At 36.9% G+C, this 25608-nt stretch overlaps 1 protein-coding gene across 1 annotated transcript in view; it reads left to right on the forward strand.

Annotated features, from left to right (window-relative positions):
• The window catches only part of CLEC16A (C-type lectin domain containing 16A), an 81924-nt gene that overhangs the window by 24932 nt on the left and 31384 nt on the right, over positions 1–25608 (forward strand). The window contains 8 exon segments of the mRNA XM_032197720.1: positions 265–394; positions 2876–2976; positions 6812–6934; positions 8546–8655; positions 9120–9164; positions 10368–10418; positions 12594–12722; positions 15874–15994. Of these exon segments, the coding sequence (XP_032053611.1) occupies positions 265–394; positions 2876–2976; positions 6812–6934; positions 8546–8655; positions 9120–9164; positions 10368–10418; positions 12594–12722; positions 15874–15994 (810 nt within the window).

A 25608-nucleotide genomic window follows, 5' to 3' on the forward strand; every position in this document is an offset into this window, starting at 1 on the left:
TGTGTTTTCTTCCTATGATTCAGAGGGGAAGGAGATTACTGTTATTTACTTACTGGACACATTATTAATGTTTTCTTTCATATTGAAATACAAGAAAGCTTTTTTTTCTATTGGGAAGATTTGCCTACATCCAATTATTGATTAATCCTTCTGAGGTTGTGGTTATACATCTTATATAGTTGCATCAGTTGCATCACATGAGAAGTGGGAAATATGAAAGAGTTTGTAAAAAAATGTTTGAAAATACTAATTCTTGTTTTTCAGAAATAGAGATGGTAATCATGGAGAGATGTAAACTGTCAGAATTGTCTATCTCTGCTGTGACAGAACAGAATACAACAGATGAAGAAAAGAGTGCAGCTGCCTCTGGGAGTGACATAACAAACTGGAACAGGTATAAAAACTGCAGCTTTTGACTCCTAAAGCATTGGTTTTGCTAAAATTAAAATGATATTAGTTTAACATCATAGGTCAACTTTTAGGTTAATTATTAGCAGTTGTTGGTCTGACAAGTTACCTAGTATTTAAGTGTTTTAATAATCTTGAACCTTGATATTTTGACCCTGTTTCTTCTTTCAACCTTGAGTCTGAACTCTTCACTATGTTTAAAGCACCCTGTTTCAGGATGTCATGAGACTTGTAAGGGTTGTTTATTGCTTAAGAAGTGCTTTTAAGGCTGCAGTCACTCTTGGTTGTTATTCAGAATGTTCATTTTCAACATGACTAATTATTTATGTTGTTTTTACTCAAATAGCTAGATTCTCCTTTCATGAGATCTACAATAGGACCATCATATGGGAAAATTGTCTAAGATATGAACAGCAAAGTGAAACTCAGGCAAAGAGGAATAAAAACTTAGTGGCAATTGAGTGTATTATAGAGGATGCATGAAATACAGCTTCAGAAATGCACAAACACATGGATGTGATGTCATGAAAAGTGCAGAGGAACAGTGTGTTATTCCTGTGATAGCCTTGTTTTAGTAAATGAGAACACAAATGTGTATTGAACTGAAAGGAAGTGCTAAGTACATCATTACATAAGCCACTCAGATGAAATCATAAAGTGTGACCATGAAGGTAACATGAGTCTGAAATAGATATGGAAGTATGTTGTGTGCTGATCTTTGATACCTCTTCTGACCTTTTGCTTCTTGTCTGCTGAATCTAGAGATGGGGAAAATATATTTGTTTTATGGCTTTGAATGTTATTGTTGAGTTAAGTAGCATAAGGATTTTATTCCTTTATCACTTTAATCAACAGGTGGGAATTCTGTTTTCAATCTTCTGCTGACTCTGAGGCTTTCCTCATTTTTTTTTGTCCACTTATCCTGTGAAAGCGCATCAAAGAATTTAATTTCTACTTGTGCTCTTTACTTGAGCTGGCTGGATGCAAGCCAGTTTAAGACAAGAAACCAAGTTGCCTTGCAGTTAAGGTTGGGTTAATACCAGCTGAATCTCGGCCATATTTGATCTACCCAAACATCTTCTGGATTAAATTGATTTTTCTTACCTGTTAAGGATACAGGTGAAGGATGACCTCACCACTGTTTGTATCTTCCTGAGTTTATGTCACAGATCACTCGTGCTTAAACCCAGGAAAACAAAACTCATCTGCAACCCAAAGCTTTCATTTTTACATTCAAATGTTCTTTCCTTCTTCATTTTTTCTTTCCTATACCTTATTCATTATAAAGTTTTTGACTGCTTGTGGTGGTTTTACCATGCTAGGCAGCTAAACACCACAACTGCTTTCTCACTCCCCCTCCTTAGATGAGAAGGGGAAGAAGTAAAGTAAAGAACAACTCACGGGTTCAGATAAGGATAATTTAACTAAAGGGAAATAATAATAATAATAAAGGAAAGATTATTATTAACTAAACAATTTAACTAAAGGGAAAAAAAAGTGAAAGTGGAAAAGAGAGGGGGAAAGGGAAAAAAGGGAGGAAAACAAACAAACAAAACAAATAAAGGCTATATGGAAGTGCAGAGGAAAGAAATTACTCTCTACTTCCCACAAATGAGTGATGCTTGACTACGTCCTTGAAGCAGGGCCTCAACACATGTAGCTGGTGTTCAGGAGGACAGACGTTTTCGCAGCGAGAGCCCACCCCTCCCCTCTTCTTCCTGTTTCCACCTTTTATTGCTGAGTGTGACATCATATGGTATGGAATATCCCTTTGATTGGTTTAGGTCAGCTGCCCTGGTGATGTTCCTTTCTCACTTTTTTGTCCACCCCCTAGGATGGTTAGAGAGAGTCCTGATGCTGTGCCAGCACTGGTCAGCAGCAGACACAACACTGGTGTGATACCACTGCTGTTCTAGCTACAAGTGCAGAGCACAGCACTGTATGGGCTGCTGCAGGGAAAGTTAACATTCCAGCCAGACCCAGTACACTGCTTTAGAATAACTTAACATGTATCTTCCTCCAAACCATTTGTGAAAACTGCTTACTTGCTATAGTGATCATAAAAACTTTTCAACTCTTGTTTAGTACGTGGATTTTCAGTCAGTTATTTTTTATGCAACAGTGATAGCTCCTTGAAGCTAATTATGTGTATATACACTTAATCTGTACAATGCTTCTACATGCATACATAGAAGTGCTACGAACAAACCCAGTAAATGTATGAACAAGTAGCTCTTGGGAAAGTACTGTGAAACAATTCCTGTTAAAACATTTGAATTAATGTCAGAATGTAATACAAGACATGGCTCTGATCTGAGTGCTCTCGAGCAGGTTAACTTTTTTTTAATGTCTAAAAATATGCATTGCTGTAGATTCTCTTTCTTGTTCCACATGTAGCTAATGATAGTTACTGATTTTTTCTGTAAATGATTTTTCTTGACCACTTCAACATTTTTCCTTTCTGCAGGCCTTTTCTTGATATGGTCTATAATGCACTGGACTGTGCTGAAGACGATTACTATGCCTTGTTTGTGCTCTGTCTTCTGTATGCAATGTCACACAATAAAGGTAAGCAATGTTTCTTCTTCCAGAGAAAAGTAAATGAGACGTGTGGTTTTAGACATGTACAATCTGCTTGTAGTTTGTTTATGCAAGTCTTAAACAGTGAGAAATTCTTTACATGATATGGCGGAGGGATAAGTATGCTGTAAGTAAAAAACAGCTGCTAAGGATCTCCTTTTTAGGAAGGTTTTGGTAGAAAGCTTTGTGAACATCAAATATCTCTTCTTTGTTGGTTTCTTGAAATTGGCATAGAAATATATTTCACTTTAGATCTTTTAAATTCTGATAAAGCTCTCTGTGTTCAATCTAAATATATGTTGGGTAGCATTCTTCCCCACTTTGCGTGTAATATGATTGCTATATGTACTTCAAGTATAAAATGTTGTAAAACTTGTCCCCATGTGTACATAGTAAATATTTGTGTACTATAGACATCTACATAAATGCACAAGGCCTGAGAATCAGATCTGACTGTGACAGTTGGCTGATGCCTGTTTCTATTCAGCTTTGACAGTCTCTCAGTAAGTCTTTTTGTGCTGTCTTAAGTCCTCAACAACCTCCTCATCCAGTGTGCACAATGTCTTAACGAGACATAATTGATTGAAGGCTCAAGGAGGTTTTACAAGTTGAGTTTTGTTATGGTATAGAATGCTGACATTCCGCAAATCTCCTATGGATTCTGGACTGTTGTAAAAACTAGCAAAACTATGTTACAAGTGAAGTTCGTTATAATTCATATTACTTGAAAATATGTAGCCTTTTCCATGGGGTGATTATGGCTAGCTTTTTTAGCAAGCTTCTAGGAAGGATATTTTTTCTCATTTCAAGGCACCTCTCAAGGTCAACTAGAGTGGAGATAAGAGTTAAGAAGGAGAACTCATGGTGTAAATAGCTAAGCTGAATCCTTCCTATTCTTCTTCAGTCTCTTGATGGCTTTGTTTTTCTCTGGTAATGAAAGAGTAACTTTATGAAATTATTTGCAATTCAGGGATAATTTCAGGGTTTTGACAGACTATTATGGGAAAAGCTGGTAATGCAACTAATATCACCAAAGATGATACAACAGTCTTGTACATGGTCTAGCAACAACAGTCTTGCCATGGTCTAGCCCACTAACTTGCACATCTCTGATTCCCTGCCCACCAACAAACTAATCCTGCAACCAGTACACTTTCTTAGGAAAATGTGTTCTGCCCCTGAGGGACTTTTGAGTGTCACTGTGCTAGAAAATCCCCATTTCAAAGATGGATTCTCTTCTGTTGTGATTCTGTAGCTGAAATTGTGATTAGTCAAAATCAGTAGTTATAACTGTGTAGCTTCAGAGTGTCCCCAGAAATCTTTGTGTCATAAAGGGAGTAAGGCTATATTCCAGGGTTACATTTCTTGAGAATTATTCTATTTCAGACTATAAAATAACAGATCCTTCAGGCCACTGTATTTGCTTTCAGCGTAATTAAACTCAGTCTTCAATATCCTGTTCCCAGGAAAAAAAAAATCTATCATTTCAAAGATTATTTGCTTACATCTGTAGTGTTGCTGTAAACAGTGAGGAATGCAGTAAATGCTGCACGTTGCTGCCTAGTTTCAGCAATCTCTTATGCTGTTTATTTTTCACTAAATTTCCAGGGTTACCAAGAGAAATACAACAGGCAGTGAAATACCTACCTTTTAAAGGCTAAGAGTTTCCAGCCCTGAAACTGCAAATACCTCTTATATATTTAAGGGGTTGAAATCTACACTTCGATCTTTGGTAGTCACATCAACTGTCTCTAAGTGAAAAATTCCTTAGGCTATACTCACTGGTTTTCCTTGTCAACAATTTACATTACTCTGTTGCTCTTTGGAAGTTATTTCCCCTCATCCCATCCTCGCACTTAGATCTTAGGTGCTAGACAGATAATAACATCCAGTTTTGGTCTTCACTGTCTTCCACTGACTGATTTCTCTTGTGCCATGTAATAGATGTGAGGGCTACATTATCAGTGTCTCTGCATCTTGAAGAGGAGGAGGTTTTATAAGTTGTTGATTTCTAGTGTTTGTTTGGTGCAAGAGCTCAATTTTGTTCTTGACAAGCTCAGGAACTTTTGCAGATCTAAACCAGAATTCAGAGATTTCTAAACCAGATTCAGTGTCAGTCTTTGAAGATGCCTCTGGATTGAGCTACAGCCAATGTTTATATCTGAATTCAGCAGAAAGCAAGAATATGTCTGCCTGCAGTCTTTCCCAAGATATGGGCCAGGGATCGTTTTCTTTATAAAGAGGCTTGAAGGTTTCTCTCCAGAAATGGAGTGACAGAGTTGTTTCCTCAGTTTCACGAAATAATAAATCTCTAGGAGTTCGCCTATCTAGGATCTGTCTAGATATTCACTGTCTGTCTGACAGGCAATAAATGCTCTAGTGAGCACTTGAATCAGCTCGAACTGTTGATGAACTAGAAAGTTGGGATGACTTCTGGTGATTGAACGTAACACAGGGCTGCCGTCTCTACATCAAAGGAAAGTGACTTGCAGATTTTCAGTATCCTGGCTGTTTCAGATATGTTTCTGATTCTCTTGTTGGTCACTTTGAACTTGACCACCATCCCATCCCACCCACCCCCCAGTCTTCTAATTCTGGTACTCTGTGAAGACTATCAGAGAACATGTTCAAAAAAAAAAAAAAAAAGAATTGTCCTAGCTCAATGAAAACTCTGCTTTCAGGCCTTGCTTCTAAAGGAGCAGCCTTCTCAGTCTCTCACTACATGTAGAGACCCTTCTGTGGCTTTTGGCTGGGGCGTTTCCAGTTTGACACTGAATCTATATTTTGGTCCATGTTGTTGAATGGGTTTAATGAATATGTGTATGTTTCTCACCAGCAAGAAATACCCACATGAACAGGAAGAAAGAATCCCAAGAGGAATGCATATATAGCTAAGTAGATTCTTTGCAAATTGCATCTGAGAGTTATTTTTATCCCAAATGGAGCCCTACATATATGCTGCTAGAGCATGTGCTGTATTTCAGGAATTCAGAATTCTGCATCCCTGGCAGGCAGACAACCAAATGAAAGATGCTGGTAGAACACCGATTTTTTTCACTGTGATTTCAGTTTGGCCAATTTGTTGAGGAATTGCTCAGTCCTGCTTCATTCTTCCATCATGTCATCTTAGTCTCCTTAATGTGTTTCTGCTGCGCAATGATGACATTCCTCTGTGAGAGCTTAGTTTGCTTATAGATGATCTATAAGAAATGTTATTTAAAAGGATCTTTACTTTTCAGAAGGAAAACTGTAGTTCTTTAAGGTGTTAGATTTTTGTGATCACTAACATTCTGCTTAAATGCTTTCGCTTTCCCTCTCTTTCTTCAGTATCAGTGACAGATGACCTAGTGTAAACTAAAAGTTCAGGGTTAGAAGAAACTATAAACCACAATCGAGTCATCTTCTGTTTTATATGGATTTTTATTACCATTCCTTAAAACAAGAACAAGGAGTTTCTCAAGAATCCATGACTATCTTTTACTTTACAAGGTCTTATCAGTAATCAGTGTATTCTGAGAAATAACCTTGTTTGGTTTTTTTCTTTTAAACAGGAATAGTTTGAGGAAAGATGAGTTTGGATGTCACTAACCATTTTGGGATTGGAGCATCTTCACCCATTAGGCTCTTTCTAAGGCTCTTAGTTCTGTATTCCACAAATGTGTTTAGTCTTTGTTCTTCCTTTTCTTTGTGATAACTATGCAAGTTGGTTTTGAGTTTCATTGTATCACTAATTACACTATTCCAAGAAAACTGTTGCAGTTTATTAAATACTTACCTTGACGTATAGTCCTGTTTTCTAACTTACCTCCCTTCCCTACAAAAGGAATTGACCCAGTCAAGTTGGAGAGAATTCAACTTCCCGCTCAGCATGCTGGAGAGAGAAATTCGTATAATCATGTACTTGCAGAAGGGCTCATCAGGATAATGAATTATGCTGCACAACCAGGTATCACATTTACAATATTTTTTTTAACAAGCTGAAATGTTTGCAGGTGTAAAAAAAAAAAAAAAAAAAAAAAAAGAATTAAATAAAAAGCAGCTACTTAGCTGCCTGTGTATGAGGAGGAAATCTGTTTAACATGCTCTTTGTTGAACAATAAGTAAATAAAAGCTGTGAAAAACAAACACAACTTTTTCCTCAGTTGCTGAGTAACCTAGTTGTTTTTATGCTCAGAACTTCACAAGGGTCTGCTTTAATTTTCCCACTTTCTGCTTTTTTTGAATAAACAAAACATTGAGCAAGGAATGGTGAGATGTTTAGTAATTGCAGCTTAATGTAGGATTTCATCCTGAAAACTTGATGTATGGTACCTTTGCTTGTAACTGTAGTTCCAGTGAAAGAGTAGTCTTCAAAAATATATTGAAGAAATAACTGATGTCCTTTGTTTATAGGTGTTATAGGTGTCATTTGTTTCTGGAGGTGTTAGCAAACTTTCCCATGATCTTCTTTTAATCACAGATTGTATTTTCAGTTTTGTTTTGCAGAAAATGTTTTTTTTTTTCCTTAACTTCAACTTCTTTGTAAAATGAGGGGTAGAAGGCTCAGTTTCTTATTCCATAGAAACACAACTTCTGTTCAAGCCACAGCTCCTCTCCCCTGCACTTCTGCTAAAACTTTAAATGAATGGAACTGATTTCCCCTGAAACTGACTCACAGTCAAGTTCTGATTGTCTGCAGAATAAAATCTAATGCTTATTTGACATACAAGACTGATATACAGAATATTAGCTTCTGATGTGCTAGTTACAGATTAAAAGGTGTATATATAAATAATTGCCCACCAAACTACTCTCTCACCTGGCAAGCTGGGGAGAAAAATATGGTCAAGATGAGGACAGTGAGATCACTCACTAATTACCATCATGGGGAAAACAGACATGGCTTGGGGAAGATTAATTTATTGCTACTAGATAACAGAATAAAGCAGTAAGAACTAAAAAATAATAATAAAAATACCATCTCCCATTCTTTTCCAGGCTCTACTTCACTGCTGATTCTTCTGCTTCCTCCCCCATGAACAGCACAGGGGGGACTAGGAATCAGTCCATAGCGTTCAGTCTCTGCTGCTCCTTCACCCTCACTCTTCCCCTGCTCTAGTGTGGGGATCTCCCATGGGATATAGTCCTTCCTGTACTGATTGTACACTGGTCCTTCTCAGGGGCTGCAGTTCTTCGGAGCTGCTCCAACATGGCTCAGTTGCGTGGGTTGTGCCAAAATCCCTTGGACTTTAGGAAAAGCTATACTTTACTAGAATGCTGTATACAAAACCTCATTTCATCTTGTAGCTTTATCTGTCCCAATCATCCATGATTCTTCCCTCATTTTAGTGTAATTCAACCTGTGCTTCCAGTTAATTAAGATGTTAGTTTCAGTGGCTTTTCTGATGATGTTCACCTTTATTGCCGCATGGTTTTGTTTTAAAATTTCTTACCAATTACTCCTCTGGTTGTTTTTAGAGCTATCTACATTGTACGTCAGCATCAGCACCCATCTTTCTCAGGCAGGGTGTGTATGACAGATGCTACTGTTTTGTATATTGAAATTCTCTTTTCATAGATGGAAAAATACGTTTGGCAACTTTAGAACTTGGCTGTCTGTTGCTGAAGCAGCTTGTGTTTTCTAAAAATGGCAGCATCATAAAAGACATTCACCTTGCATGCCTTGAGGTTAGTACTTTCCTTTCAGATACCACTTCCAGCATTACTTGTCTTTGAGTTGCACAAATATTTCGTTTTAGATTGCAATAAGCATATGAAATTTTAACATATTCCTATTGGTGATTCTGTGCTGTGAAAGTAAAAAATCAATAGCCCCCTATTCAATTCTCAGCTTTGCTGTTTCCTTGATAATTACCTCTACTTGAAAAGTTAGTTTCATTTTTTTCTGAAACTTGTATGTCAATGTCTCAGCAGTGTAAAGGGAATTACTTTTGAAACAAACAAGCTCAGCTAAGCTGTATTTGTGTAAGTGCAAGAACAGTGCTAGATCAAATTCTGGGCTGAAGGCTATGAAATGGGAATATTAACAGATAGTTTTCTCTGTACAAAGTTTGGGGTGTGTTTTCTTCAATTATGACTTTGAGTAAAGAGTCTATTTACTACCTGAAACACAGTTATTTTTTCTTTTTTAGGGTGCAAGAGAAGAAAGTGTTCATCTCCTTCGTCGTTTCTATAAGGTATATACGTGAAGTGCTAATAAAATTTGTTACATGCAGAATTAAAAGAAATTCCGTAGCCAATTGTCAGCGCTGAAGGCACTTTTTAAATATGGGAACCACGTGTTTACTATAGCGAAGAAGGTGTTTGGAGGATTCTTCTCTTTTCTTACCTTTCTATACCTCACTGATGTACACAAAAACGATGTGAGAAGTCCCATAGAGTTTGCAACGGAGGTCAAACGAGTAGATGTGCTTTTTGTTGCAACTGCTATATAGCTCATGGAACAGAGCCACACTCTTAGAAAGTTTCTGGGACTTTGTTATTGACATTAATATGGAAGGTGGTTCTTTTTGGCATTACTTTTTGCTTATGTCTTGTCTAAATGATGACCTAAAACTTTAATTAATCTTTTTTTTATTTGAGACCTCTGCAGCTTTTTGCTTTTTTTAATGTTGTAAACAATGAGAGAAATAAAATACTTAGCCCTAGACATGAACTTCTACATAAGGAGCAGTAAATCTGTAACAGGTTTCAGGTGCCTAAAATATCTTCCAATTTTCGTTGAGTTCTTCTTCTGAAGAAGGTGGTGCAGGGTTATTTTTAACTTAGGAAAAAAAGGTAATTCATGGTGGGTTGACCGTAGCCTGCTGCTGGACACCCACCCAGCTGCTCATGCACTGCCCCTCCTCAACATGACAAGGAGATACGAAGCTGACAAAACAGTCTTGTGGGTGGAAGTAAAGACAGGGAGATTGTTTGCCAATTACCGCCATGGGCAAAACAGATTTGACTTGAGGAAAATTAATTAATTGCTAATTAACAAAGATTTGGATAATGCGAAACAGACAAATTAAAATAACACCTTCTATTATGTCTCCCTCTTCTCCCAAGCTCAACTTCTTCACTTTTTTGTTCCCAGCTCTTCTATCTCCCACCTTTTGTCCTGGGCTGGATTTTGCCCAGATCTGTTTTGTAGAGGCGCCCCCAGTGACACTGATTGGCTCTGCTGCCCCGTGTGGTGGGTTGTCAAGCCTACGTGGTGCTGGCTGTGTCCAGCGCTGGACAGCCCAGCCTCTCCTCACAGAGGCCACCCCTGCTGCCCACACCTTGCCACCTACAGCCAATGCACACTTAAACAAGAGCAAACATGGCTACATAACCGTATTCATGGGTTCATGATATGTCCGTGTTCCTTTATTATTCTTATTTTTTATTGAAAGGGAGAAGAAATTTTCCTGGATATGTTTGAAGATGAATACCGGAGTATGACGGTAAGTGACACCCTTCTCAGCCCCCTGAAATTTTCCAAACCAATAACACAGGAGCGAGAGCAAGTACTCACTGAAAACTACTTGAATAGACTGATATCCTTATGCTAGGAGTAGAATAGCAAATTGTCTTTTCCTCTATGAGAGGTTGTCTTACACCTCCATAAATCATTTATGAAATTCCACAGCCCCTTAACTTATTTCATAATTTCTGAAAGCCAGTATACAAAATCCACTTGATCTAGGGATTGAGACATTTAATTCATTTTTTTCCAGTTATTAAAGTGATGACAATCATCCTATGTCTGTTTGAAACCTTACAAAGTTTTGGTTTTGCGTGGTGCCGCCTTACTTACTAGTGGAGAACTGGGAGCCTTTGTCCCATCAAGGAGATATAGTGCCAGCACCACAGCACAGCTTGTGGGGCACTGTCATGGAATTTTTAACAGATTGCTAGCCTTAATCTCAGTTAATACTTAATCTGTAAATGCTTTTTAAAACTAATTGACTGTTTAAATTGTTAGGTTAGTGTTTGGGTAAAAATCAGATTATCAGGTGCAGGCATCCTTTTTTCTAGCTGTTGTGCAGGGGTTGCATTAGTATCTTTTCTTTTTTGAAAAAGATCAATCTACAGTTTGTGTATTGCAAAAAAAACATTTAATATGGGAAGCACCTTGCAGTATCTTACAAACTCAAGTAATAGAACTGGATAATCAATATCTAATTATTTAGTAGTTAAGTACTGACGTGTTTCTAGTGTGAAAACTGCCACCACAATTTTCACTGTTTTCATATCACAAGTTCAGTATGCTTGTAGGTGGTTCTGTTGTGTGTGTGTTTCTATTTCTGAGACTGCAGATTTTTTTTCATTTATTCTAAAAGATAGAGCTTCACCTTGGAAGTTTAACTCTGTTTTCCTTAAAGCATATTTATTTGTCTAGCTAGCAAAGAATGTGCTGTGCTAATTAAAATGATAAATTAACGCTGAAGTAGTCTTACTAGATGAGGTATGTAAATAACATGGTGTGGAGCTTCTATAAAGCAGAAGTGTACTTGATCTATCTGAAAAAAAAAGTGCCTTCGGTAACAACTGTAGATGACAGTTTACAGGAGCAAGTAAGCTGAACACAGTAGTCCTTTGTATTTTGGTTTTCAATGATTTTTTTACCCACGTTCTTCATCTTTATGAAGAAAAATGTTGTTTAAAACAATGTATGCAGTCATAAGAATGGCATTATAAATAGAAATTTCAAGTTTGTGTTCTCATTTGTCATCTATTTAGATTTCTGTATTTTTCTCCAAATTAATTTATTTTGTTTAATCCAGCATTTTTGACACTGAAAATGATGGTTCTGAGGTTAGAATGATTGGGTATAGACCATTTTTGAGCTTGTATTTTTTGCAGAGCAGCAGTTCAAGACTGATGTAAAAATTGTGGATTTTATCTTAGTCTACTTCTTTCATGGTATGTGACCATGGAAAAGTGATCAGGAATGCTTCCAGTTACTGTTGGCTGTTTTAGAATGCCTGTGTGACTGCACTTCTGCACAGAATATTGTACAAACTATGTGAAGGGGTTTTATGTTTATTTTAGTCATTCCAGCTGATTTTCTGGCAAAAACCTCATGGCTCCTGTGTGTAATAGACCTCAGATGAAATTGTCCAAAGCTGCAGAAGGATTAAATGATGTTTCAAACATCATTTAATCAAGCAAATAAACAATCATGTAAGGGAGAGACTGTTAGTGACACAACATAAGGAATTGCCTAGTCTGCAAGCTACTGCATTGTTGGAGACTAGAGATTTTTTTCTGTCCGGGGAGAAGAAGATACAAGAAACTTTTTTCTTGTGATTGAAGTTATGAATTTGAGTCAAAGCTTGAAATCAAACATGACAGACTTTGCTTTTTAGTACTCATGAAATGGCTTTTCTATTCTAATCTTTCAGTGTTTTTTTTTTTTTCCTGTGGTTTTTCAATATGGAAACTTTAAAAGTGTTAGGGAACAATGAGCAAATATAGAAATTGCATGTAAAAAGCTTAAAATAACGTGGATGGTGTCAAATTCTCACAACTCAGACCCCTTCCTCTCAGTGTATGCAGTCATGGGTTGTATTTAAAAGTAAAGATGTAAACTTTCATTGTTCTGTATAATAATCAATGTTAAAATATTTTTATAGATTAAACCCATGAATGTAGAGTACTTGATGATGGATGCCTCCATTTTGTTGCCTCCAACGGGGACACCACTGACTGGTATTGATTTTGTGAAAAGATTGCCTTGTGGAGATGTGGAAAGAACACGAAGAGTAAGTAAGGCTTTTTTTCTTTCATTAATGACAGTGTAATGCCAAAAGCTTTGAAGAATTCTACAAATAAAAATGTTTTTCCTTGAAAGCTGCTTGGTTGGAAGCTTCATCCATAAAATCATAAAAACTTAATGACAGATCCCTTTAGAACATATAATAATTACCTGTCCCAGTGGAGAAATCTCTATTTTCTTGCTTCTAGGTACTTCAATATGTTCTTGTGCTGTGATTTTCGGTTTTGGTTTTTGTTTGTTGTTTTTTTTTTCAGTGAAGAAATGTACATAAAAGACTTCTGATGGCATGCTTTAATACATTGTCTGTTTTCTTTCATTATCTGGTATCTCAGTCTTTGATTATATTCCTATAATAAGAATCTCCCCAGGAAGGTTGGTTTGCTTCGTATTGTTTGTGTTTCCTGACGTAGCAAAACATAATTCTATTCAGGAGTGTTCATCTTCCAAAGCAATTCAGGATAGAAATTTTGAGTGAGATAGTAAAATCCTTTTTTGACTGACAAATTTTAGAGGTGATACTGACATGAATAGCCACGTTGGTATTTACTTTCTTGGGATAATCAGTTCTTGACCTGTACAACTATTATTATCACAGCAACTTTTTGATAAAATATAGTGAATTTCCTTCTTTTTTTATTCTTTGTATTGTTCTTAGAAAGTAAAAATGCTTCCTAGAATAACTTCTCTGAGGCATTAAACAGAATGGTATCTAGAAACACTTTCTGATGGAAACTGCTCTGTATTTTTATGTATTAAGAAATAAATGCTTCAATTACAGGAAATTTGGAAAGAAATACAAATATCCTTATAATTTAGAGATGGAAATGTCTTTTTAATCAGCAGAAACTCCTAGAGTGTGTTCTTTTCTTGTCAGTACTCCTTCCCCTGATCACATTGCTCTAGAACTTCTAAAATTTCTTAGAATTCCGATGCCACAGTTACTTTCTTCTGGCTAAGCTTTGCTTAGCCTCTCCTACGCTGAATTGCAGTGACAATATTCTGAACTTCTGGCGCATCGTGTGACATTCCTGCTTACGCTTAGGCTGCTGGAAGTTTTGTTGGCAGTTTCAAATGAATAGTGGCTCGATTCTGAGTTTCCTGTGGAATGATACTAAAAAATTAAAATTAAAATTGTAAAGCTTTATTTTGCTAGCAAGTGAAGAAGTTTCGTTCTTTGATTATATCACAAGCTCTTGGTTTAGAGATCAGATCTTTTTAAATTTTCACTTCTTTTACAATAGAAAGTTCCTTTAAGTGACTTTTTCCTTTTAACATTTTTAGGAGGAACTCTCAGAAATCAGATTTCTATCAAGAATTGTCAAAATCCAACCAGTTAGCCCTTTAGACTTAAAACATTAAAATTACCAGAAATTCATAATCTGAATTTCTGAATAATCTGTATCTGAACAGTTTCTGAAATCAGCTACTGTTGCCTGATGAAGCATTCTTCCCAAATAGAGATACTCTTTTTGAATTGTTGATATTCCGGTTACAAATAATTAGCTGCATTTCTTGCTTCTGACTTCTATAGTCCTATAGATAGTACTGTTATCTAGACAGTCACCAGCCACCTGGAACAGTGCAAATGCATTTATGTACCTATTTGGGAAGTAATGAACAATATGGGTCTTGAACTCTGCATCTTGGAGTACATAGCAAGCAAAGACTTTGAGAAAGGCTTTTAACAATAGCATCTGAGGATGCTATTACATGGGAATGTAATGAAATATTGGTAGGTCTGTCTGTGCATTGGTGCTTTCTTTGCATATGGTATGCATGTTTAAATGAAGGAATTGACACAAAGTATACCTTATTACATGTAGTTCTTTAAAGTAGGTAGCCTTTTATAGTTGTTTCTACTTGATCCAGAAAGCAGATGTTGGTTGAAAAAAAGTTGTAGTCCATGGGACTGCTCTGCTGCTACATTGAGATCTAATAAGGTGTTACAGTAAGTCACGGATATCGTGCTTCCTGGTTTAAATTGATATTGTTAGCAAACTGAGGGCTATCAGTGTTGTGGGAGTCACAGTGTAGTTACCTTTTCATCTGACATTCTTGAATTCTTGTTTTTTCTTGCAAAGGCTAATTTCCTGCTCTTGTATTCTGCAGTAAATAGATTTTGAGATGAGTGATAATAGTTTTACAAGGAATACATGCAAGGAAAATTAACACTGTAGGAAGGAAAGAGGGTTGAGGGAAAGAAAGTGAAAGGCTGAGTGATGACTTCCGTTTGAATTAAAAACAAACACAGTATGCCACAGGATTCCTATGTAGGAAGCTGATTTTTAAAAAATGAAAAATATGCCACCAAACCCTTGTAGAATTAAAAAGGGATTTTTCATTTGCTATACTGAAAATGCAGTTCTTCTAGCAGAACAGGTTATAAATGGTGCCTTTCAGAATGTGGCTAATAAAGTGGTGACTAATAAATGTGACTAATAAAGTTCTTTGCCACTTTATCTGATATTTTAAATACCTTATGTCATTAATTTCTGAATCAAAACAAGAATATCAGTTTCACAGAGCAGCTGTTGAAAGTCCTTACGTACAGCTTTCAGTATGCTTTGCCCTGTTGTAGACCTTTTGGGAGCATAAGTGAAGGTCTCTGAGAATGTTCTCTTAGATGTGGTTAGTGTTGATGAATACAGCAAAATTAAAACTAGTGAATCTCCACTATTTCCTCTCAAATTTGTAGACATAGTAACTTTTCATACTACTTCTAGTTATTCTACTGTTTTAAATTCAAAACGTGAGAGTCTGTGAAGGTTGATTTTAGTTGTCTGTAGAATACAGGTCATGTAAATAAAATCAGTCTCAAAACGCCAATTTAAAAAGACATTTTTTTTAGTCTTCACTTAAATGTCTCTTGTAAGCATTTGCCTGTCAGTCACTGTGTGTTTAAGTGTGCCAGTGGGATAAAAGGTTGGCTGCTTCTACTTTAGTGAAAATAAAGTGCTTCAACTTCTCTGTATCTTTAGCAAACTTTTAAATTACGTTGTTTTCTTCATTTAAAAAGACATACTGCATGACAACAAATTTAAGGGTTGTAAAAGTGGGTATTTTTGTAAGATTGTGCTAAAATATGTACTACTGAGTGCAGTAATGCTTTATTATTCTCTTTTTTTTAATTTCTCAAGGCAATTAGAGTTTTCTTTATGCTCCGTTCATTATCACTGCACTTGCGAGACGAGCCAGAAACTCAGTTACCACTGACAAGGGAGGAAGATCTGATAAAGACAGATGATGTTCTTGACCTGAGTAAGTTGTCCCCCAGTTTCCCAAATATTCTATGGCATGGAAAAACTGCTGGCTTTTTTTTTTTTTTTTTTTTTTTGCACTAAGTTAAAAACCATCAATCGTTAATCTTGGTTATGTAATTGATTACGAAGGATGATTGCATTATGTTTGTCTTCTGCTGGTTTTGGAACACTTTTTGTAGTTTTATTTTTGCTTTGTTTGTTTTGTTTTTAAAGAGACTGTTAATATTTAAACCCTGGGTTACTTATTATCACATAAGGGATTTGGAGTAAGTCATCTGACATCCTTGTGCAAATACTAGTTTTCTAAATGAACTGATAATACAAGCATTTTCTTCTGTTCTGCTTTCACCTATTTAAAATGCACAGGTGTTCTTAAACCGTGCGTGAACTTCAAAAGACTGCAAGTAATTACTTCCAGCAGCTACACTGAGTTGTTTACTGACATGGTTTTTGTTTTCCCCCTGGAGTTCTTTTTATTTACAATTGTTGTGACACTTAAAAAGCTGTATGGAAACTTTCACTCCCATAATTACATTCCACACTGAGCTATTCCCCAGGGGAATCACTCTGCAATGCCAAGAATGACCTTGGGATGTTAAGTAATACTATGAAGTAAAGGCAAAATACCTTCTTCTGCAGTATCGTGGGAAACTACTGTATTCTCCACACTGAAGGAAAAAAAAAAGTTGGAAGGAATAGAATCATGAAGTATACTGTGTGTCTGCAAATTCAACATACCTGTGTTCACTTAATGTCAAAACAGGCAGCTCTAGATGACCTTAAGTGTTACTGAATAGTGCTGTACTGGAGTAACTTTGGCGTGAATCCTAAAGCTGTAGTCTTACTGTCTCCAGCACTGGCATTGTTTGAGAAACAGAAACTTGTCCTGTTCTGTGGTAATCCTACTATAGTGCAAGATGCTTGCTTTTGTTCAAAGGCTTAGAATATGCAGGAAAGTGTGTTTTAGGCTGGAATTTGCTGGGGGGGAAGTAGTGCTTAATTTAAACACTATTAATCCTATTTTATGTAATCAGGATTTAAGAGTTTGACATATTTGTGTTAGCCAATTGCTTAAGTGCTCAGCTAACTTTTGTTCAGGCAGTTAGCTGATTAAAAACTTGCAGCATCCATAGCTTTAGAGAGCATGTGATTGAGGAAATAGTGTTTGTATCTGCCAGGCTTTAATTTTAGAAGGTGTCTTACAAAAGAAGGGAAAAGTTTGATACTTCAGACTTTTTTTGACTCTGTATGTTTGTTAAGTGTTTGTTAATCCTGCTGTGACTAGAAAAAGAATTGCTCTAGCTACCTTAATAGATGTTACAGAATTATGTGCAGTATCTCAGAAACAGTGCAGTGCATCACATCCATCAAGAACGTTAATCATCTGTGTGAGGGGAAAAAACGCTGAAAAAGTTACTGAAGCAAAAGTTTTGTGAAATCAGAGGTGCTGTGCAGTAGCTTAATGGACAAAAGTAAGATTAAACTATATATATATACACATATGTATATGCATACTATATATGTAATATATATATTTATTATATTATTATATAATATGTTATATATATTATAATTACATTTTAAAAAATATTAAGACTTACTGAATTTACATGATGAAAATGCAGTTGTCCGCAACGCTGAATGTCAGAGGACATTCATTTATTTGTTAAATGCAAGCAGTTACCCGATCACATGGAAATGTACAAGCTTATTGGATAAGCTTTTAATAAGTGAATATAGGTATTAGGCTTCAAAAAGTGAAAGGATATCAAGGTGTCAGTCTAATGTTTGCATTTTTGGTAGATGCATGGTTGGTGGTATGGTAGGCTCATAGTTGAGTCATTTCCCATTTGTTAAATTTCTATACAAGTTAAATGATTTAAGAAAAAACAGAGGGGAAATATTTTTAAAGTGCTCTTCTATAGTTGTATTCTTTTTTGTCTTCTCACTGGTATTATTTTGGCTCGGTGAATTAAGCAGTGACCCCAGTGAAAACTAATCCCTTTTGGTTTCTGTTTAAGGTATATTCAGCTTTTTTTTTTTTTTTTTTTTTTAATAATAGATTGGAACTGATCTATGTGCTTAGCAAGAAAATGGTAGAGCAACATGTAAAGTGTTCATGTAATTTGCCACCATTACCACAAACAAAACGTTGTCAGAAGCAGGTTTTTAAAAAAATTATATCTGTACTTAAAAAAAAAAAAAAAAGTTAAAATGGTATTCATTTTTTCTCTATTTTAATTTCAGCTGTTGGCTTAGAAACCTTTACCATTACACAAGCTCTGAAATCTGTTTTCTATCTGAAGGTTTTAGTTCTAGTTTTGAAACCTTTCATTGCTGCTTATTTTGAAAGGAAGACAAATTCCTAAAAAAAAACTTTCCTGAGGAAAATGAGCAGCACATGATATTGTTTATCATGTTCTCAATCATTAATTATGAGGTTAAAAAAAAAAAGTTGTCCATAATGAAGCTACTGTTGACTCGCTAAAGGTTTAGTAGTATAGAATTAACTGAGTTTCCTGTTTCAGATGAGTTACATATTTATTGTAATGTTGGCTCTCTCTCAGAGAGTGAAGTGAAATAGTGACTCAGCTTCTACTGAAAAAACTGTTCTTCTTAAATTAACTGGAAATGTGATTACGAAGTAGGTTTTCTAACAACATGCTGAACAAAAGGTAGATCTGATTGAAATACTATTTTCCAAATGTTACTTGTTCACCTTCCTACCCTCACCCCCTAAAAAACAACAACAACAAAAAAACACCTTTTGTCCTTGCTTGCCTGTTAGTCCAGCAAAGTGTGTTATAAAATTCAGTGTACTGCTCTGCAGGTGTTGTGTGCAGTTCATTGTAGGTATCTCTGTTTCTCTGTTTATGACACCTCATTTCAAAGGCAGTTGCTTTTATGCAGAATACAAATTGTCTTTTTATTGGAACTTGTAACTAGACCATATGTTATTAATCCTTCATTCTGCTATATATAAGTCCTTGCAATTCTAATTACATGTCTGTAATTGCTTATTAATTGCTACGTACTCTGTGTATTTAATGGTATCCAAAATTTCCTTTTTTGAGTGTAGGATACAACTAGTTAAGCGTTTATATGGAAAGGATTCAATGACAACTGTTTACTTGTAAACTTAGCTTAATTTTGAATAAAATGCTCTTTAATTTAAAGATGTAATGCCTATTGCAAGAAGTTTAAGAAGTTTTATAAGATTTAAATTCTACCATTAATTTAGAACATCAGTCCTTGTAGATTTAAACTCCTTTGCTCTGTTAAGGCATTTTATAGCCTTCAGCTCTACTGTAACTCAAAAAAATCAGAATTCACCAACAGACTAAAGCAATAATGGTATTTGAACTGCTTGTTACATGGTGCTTGTATGCACGTACTTGAAGTGGTTATTTGTAAATTTGTTTATACGTTCGCTTGTATATGCACGTGCATTTACCTGGAGAAGAAAAATTGTTTCCATTGCCCTATCTGTGGAACATGAATTCTGGTGTTCTAGAGACCATTTTGAGACCTGAATTGGCATCAAAGTATCAAGGCACAAAAGAACAAAAAAGGGGAAAAAAAAATATGCTTTGCTAGACCTGAAAACTTAAACAAAATGCAGTACAGAGATCAGCAGAGTATATTTGCATACATTAACATGCAGAAACCCTAATAGGAAAATCTTTTCTTTTTCTATATTTTATCTGATAACACCTTCATTTTAGGAAGTTCTCATCCTTTCCGTCTTAACAACGTAAATGTTGCACTTGTGCAACACAAATGTTGTATAGGTGCCATATTTTAGGAAGAGATGTAGCAATTGGCAAAACAGCCCAAAAATTCAAATTGCTTGCCTTAGGTACCTTCAAGGTGGTGATATAATTAGCAATCTAAAAAATTCTCAGTCTGTTATTACAAAGCTTTTCAATTCTTTTCTGAACATGTAGGTATCTCTAGAAATTATTCTCATTCATCAACATTTAGTGTCATGAAGGAATAGAGGTTAACAAGATCCAGTAATTTCAGCAATGGTATTGATTTTGAAGAATTTTGCAAAACTCACCTTATCAACCTGGATGTTTTGTTTTGCTTGAATGTGATGCTGAGGTTTTTAGGGGAGCTTAATGAGATAGTTTAAAGTTCCCTATAAGAAGCATTTCAATATTTCAATGCACTTATGTTCGGTGTAAACCTTTATGTGTAGTAGCAAGGTTCTTAGGTCTAGTATATGACTGTACGTTTAGGAATGAGTCACATATTCAAAAAATTCACTTCATATTGCTGGGCATGCTGCCATTTGCATGACATAGTGTTACTTTTCAGCATTTTTTTTTTTTTTTACTGTAAACAATTTTTAAAGCATTTAGCTTTTGCGTTTACATATTCTGTGGTAACTACCCGTCTTAGACTGCATGTGAAGGTTGTAGGTGCCTCACATTGGTGGCTTCTTTAACCTTATTCAGGAGCTCACCGCTTGTGTGAGGTTCACTGGCAGCTCCAACCGGCAGCCTCGATGCTATGATCTTGGTTTCAGACAGTTGATTCTCTTAGTCACAAATGTTTGAAATGCCATGGCTGAGGGATAAATGCTGATACGTTTAAAGTTATTTCTGTACTAAAACTGGAAAGCTAACACGGTGAAATCTCCTTCTTCACTCTCTCTACCATATATACAGACTTTATATAGGCTATGTATTCAAGTTTTTTGTTTTTGTTTTTTTTAATCAAGTGTACAAAGACTTGGGGAACCTTATCCTAGGACATCAGGGGGTCACCCAGTCCATGCCCCTGCTCAGAGCAGGGTTAGCTAGAGCAGGTTGCTTAGGTTCCTCACCATTTGGAATTTGAGTCTTCTAGGATGGAGACTTCTTTAGCACTTGCAGGGCAAGCAGGCGATCAGGCCTAGTCAGCATGGCTTTATGAAAGGCAGGTCATGCCTGACGAACGTGATCTCCTCCTATGACAAAGTGACGCGCTGGGTGGATGAGGGAGAGGCTGTGGATGTGGTCTACCTTGACTTCAGCAAGGCTTTTGACATCGTCTCCCACAGCATTCTCCTCAAGAAACTGGCTGCTCTTGGCTTGGACTGGCGCACGCTTCGTTGGGTTAGAAACTGGCTGGATAGCCGGGCCCAAAGAGTCATGGTGAATGGAGCCAAGTCCAGTTGGAGGCCAGTCACTAGTGGCGTCCCCCAGGGCTTGGTGCTGGGGCCGGTCCTCTTTAATATCTTCATCGATGATCTGGACGAGGGCATCGAGTGCACCCTCAGTAAGTTCGCAGATGACACCAAGTTAGGTGCGTGTGTCGATCTGCTTGAGGGTAGGAAAGCTCTGCAGGAGGATCTGGATAGGCTGCACCGATGGGCTGAGGTCGACTGCATGAAGTTCAACAAGGCCAAGTGCTGGGTCCTGCACCTGGGGCGCAATAACCCCAAGCAGAGCTACAGGCTGGGAGAGGAATGGTTGGAGAGCTGCCAGGCAGAGAAGGACCTGGGAGTGATGGTGGATAGTCGGCTGAATATAAGCCATCAGTGTGCTCAGGTGGCCAAGAAGGCCAACGGCATCCTGGCTTGTATCAGGAACAGTGTGACCAGCAGGGCTAGGGAGGTGATCGTCCCCCTGTACTCAGCTCTGGTGAGGCCGCACCTCGAGTACTGTGTTCAGTTTTGGGCCCCTCGCTACAAGAAGGACATGGAGGTGCTTGAGCGGGTTCAGAGAAGGGCGACGAAGCTGGTGAGGGGTCTGGAGAACAAGTCCTACGAGGAGCGGCTGAGGGAGCTGGGCTTGTTCAGCCTGGAGAAGAGGAGGCTCAGGGGCGACCTTATCGCTCTCTACAGGTACCTCAAGGGAGGCTGTAGCAAGGTGGGGGTTGGTGTGTTCTCCCACGTGCCTGGTGACAGGACGAGGGGGAATGGGCTTAAGTTGTGCCAGGGGAGTTTTAGGTTAGATGTTAGGAAGAACTTCTTTACTGAAAGGGTTGTGAGGCATTGGAACAGGCTGCCCAGGGAAGTGGTGGAGCCACCATCCCTGGAGGTCTTTAAAAGACGTTTAGATGTAGAGCTTAGGGAAATGGTTTAGTGGGGACTGTTAGCGTTAGGTCAGAGGTTGGACTCGATGATCTTGAGGTCTCTTCCAACCTAGAAATTCTGTGATTCTGTGATTCTCAGCAACTCTGGACAACCTGTTTCAGTGTTTGACTGCCTCCACAATTATTAAAAAAACACTTTTTTTTTTTTTCTTGCTTTGGTGGTATTTCTTGTATTTCAATTTGTGCTTAATGCTTCTTGTCCTGGAACTGGATACCACTGGCTTCATCTTGGGAGATTTAGAGTAGAGGTTAGGAGGAAATTGTTCACTCAGAGGGTGGTGAGGCACTGGAACAGGTTGCCCAAAGAGGCTGTGGATCATTCATCCCTGGAGGTGTTCAAGGCCAGGTTAGATGAGGCCCTGAGCAACTTGATCTAGTGGGTGGCATTCCTGCCTATGGCAGGGGGGTTGGAATTAGGTGATTTTTGAGGTCCTTTCCAACCTGAGCTGTTCTATAATTCTGTGATCTTCTTTATTTCCCACCCCAACATCATAGTTTTTTATTTATAGATACCGACGAGGGGTTTATGAAGAGCATATAATAATATTTCCATTCAAATATCTTCCAAGAAAGAGCTTACCTTTTGAGTACATATCCAGTTACTTTCAGGTCCATTTAATGAACATTAACAGTGCAGGCGTACATTTTGCAGAAGAGATATCATACCTGCTTTTGGTTTCCTGCATCGCTATGGATGCTAATAAACACTAGTCTTGTGTATTTTCCAGATGGCCTTGAAACACTGAACTGAGTGTGAAGGTTTCAAGATACTCTGGAAACTCAATTTTTTCACTTGCCTATACTAATAAGTTGGTGAGTGCTAACACACATTGTATAAGAAAACTATTTTTCCGTATATTTGAAACTTGACACGCATCTGAGAGGAAAATGTATCTTTTATAGGTGATTCCAGAAAAGATTTCCTTTTAAATGTGGACATCCAGTTACTCCTTAACATCCTCATAAAGGCGAGATTTTTCTGGACTTCCTGGCATAACTCATCTGTAGTGTGTATGTGACATCCAGATTTGTGCTTATTGCTAGTGATGTGAAAGAGCTTAACTGAACAGTTTTGCTGGTTTACTAATAGTTAATTATAGAATGATTTACTTAAGACGGTGCTGTGTTCTGTGCTGTTTTTTTAGCTTTGGTTTACAATACCTTAAACTGCCTCCTTACTACAAGCAAATGCTAGATTGGTATTTTACAACTTTATACCTGTAGAAATCAAGGTGTTTAAATTATGTAACAGTAATTAATAAATCAAGATGCTTAAATAATTATTAAAAGTACAGCTTAACAGTTTTAAGATAATTGCAGAAAACAGCGCTACAATATGGAGTCCCTCTGCCTGGGAATCACTAGTCTTGTATTCACAGTAAATAAGTTTAGCAACAAGCTTGCTTCTGCTTGATTGCAGTACTCCAAGTATGATCAGCATTTATAGTATGTTCTCTTATTTTCAATTATTTTGAGGTGTTCAGAAATAAATCTTCAGAGGAAAAACAATGGTAATGGTAAAAAATAAATAAATAAATAAAATAGCTCTTAAAATTGTGTTGACGACGAGAGCAAATTTTATTTTCGTAAACATATTTTTAGATAGCTAGATTTTTGTTCAAGCATACTCAGACCTGGTCAGATTATTGTGTTCTTTCCAAAGTTAGTAATGTTTTTCCAAGTTTTATTTCAAAAAAGAGCTTTAAAACTGATTTTTAAAAAAAAAAAAAAAAGATCTTTCAGATTTTTCATCTCACATTGTTCTTGGAAAGAAAAAAAAAACAACTTTCAAATTACTTCGCTATTGGATTGCATTCTGAAATGTGCTCCCTGGCATTCTCCTCCATTTATCTTCTCAATTCATCTGTATACAGTTCTGTATTTTTCCCTTTTTCCAAGGTTATCTTAACTCTTTTTTTCTTTTTCCTGTATTTCCAGTGAATCTTGTGACATTTTTTTTTAAATGCGTTTACCGTTAGTAATATCATTCAGACCTATTTCTTTATCTGAAACTGGTGGTGAGAAGCACTTTAAAGATGAATTCTTCTTTTAAAGTGGTTAGTATTTCTTGCAGTAACAGATGGCAACTCACTCTTAGCAGTTCTTTTTGTTCTTTCCTGCTGTTCCTAAAGGGAACAGTGCTCACCTCCTCAAGAAGAACAGTGCTCACCTCTTTAGGAAGGTTGGTAGTATCCAGTCCTGATGAAGAGGACTAATACGTGAACTGAGATTTTATTCTGATGGACAAACTAGAGATGGCAGTTATAAGCGATAGAACAGTTTTGAACTTCTCTGGAAGAGATGTTTATTGTAAAGAGAAACAAAAGTAGTCTTAGACTGTTCAAAAATGTGGTTGAAACAGCTTGTCAAAAACACTTGGGCCAGAGAGTATGGTATATATAACTGTTTCAAAGGACATATGTAAAGTCTGAAATTGCTTTGTAAATTCTTGGGGTGAGTGTGGGGAGTATGTTATAGTTTTGTCAAGGACCTTGTATGAAGTTCTGAAGTTCTTTGCAGTGAGTCTAGCCCAGTAAGCAGTAAAGCAGAATTTCTTACCAAAAAGGCTGCATGTTTTTGGAAAAAGTTCTTTATGTCAAGTGCGGAGGCAGTACAGTAACTATCTGTAGCTTGCCAGATGAGTAAAAGCTCATCTTGGACTGCCAGCTAAATACACAGTGTGCTTAATATTTTCTATAAGTTTCTGATCCCTGCCGAGGATTTCTAGAGTTGTGATGACTATAAATCATGGAATCACTAAACATCAAGCTCTGAGGCAACTCAGATATTTAGACTGATATTTAGACCATCTCCTAAAGATGGTCTTATTTAGACAGTCCCCTAAAAGTAGCTGTTATGTTCTTCAAGACTTCAGATAACAGTCTTTCAAGGCTAATAGTTTGTGTGAAAATACATCTTTCTTGCTGCAGACAGCTGAAGACTTTGAGCTCTCCTTGCTAGGCAGTATTTCCTGAGACTTGTGTTTTTCTTGGAGAGCTGCATTTAGGGCCCAGAATCTTGGCACTAAAGTGTCCAAACAGTTGGAAGCCTCATCTTGCATGAGGCAAAATTAAGCATTGCTGTTAATAATAACAGAAGTGATACTGTATTCTCAGATGAGTTCACTGGAAATGTATTTAACCACGTTCTCTTCTGTTTTCGTCATAGGATGACTATAGCATATGACCCTGCAGCAGCTGTGAACTAGAAACAATAACATAAATGGAGAACACTGGCTTGTATAAAGTCAAGCGATTCCCATAACAGTTGCCTAATAAATGAATGATTTTCCTTTCTGTTCTTTGATTAAATTTTACGGTAGTGCTTTGTCTTCAGTTGTTTTGTTTTTTAAGATCTGAATTTGCTTGCTATAAATAGTAGTAGTTGGAGGTGAGAGAGGAGAAAGAGCTGTGTATATTAAATATGTGAATGAAAGTATCAACTTGATGAAATAAAAACCTAACATAGATTAGCAAAGGTCTGTTAGGAGAGGTGACAGTGCAATTCGTGGGACTCAGAAGACTT

The sequence above is a fragment of the Aythya fuligula genome, chromosome 15 (genome assembly GCF_009819795.1).
Source record: "Aythya fuligula isolate bAytFul2 chromosome 15, bAytFul2.pri, whole genome shotgun sequence".
NCBI lineage: Eukaryota > Metazoa > Chordata > Aves > Anseriformes > Anatidae > Aythya > Aythya fuligula.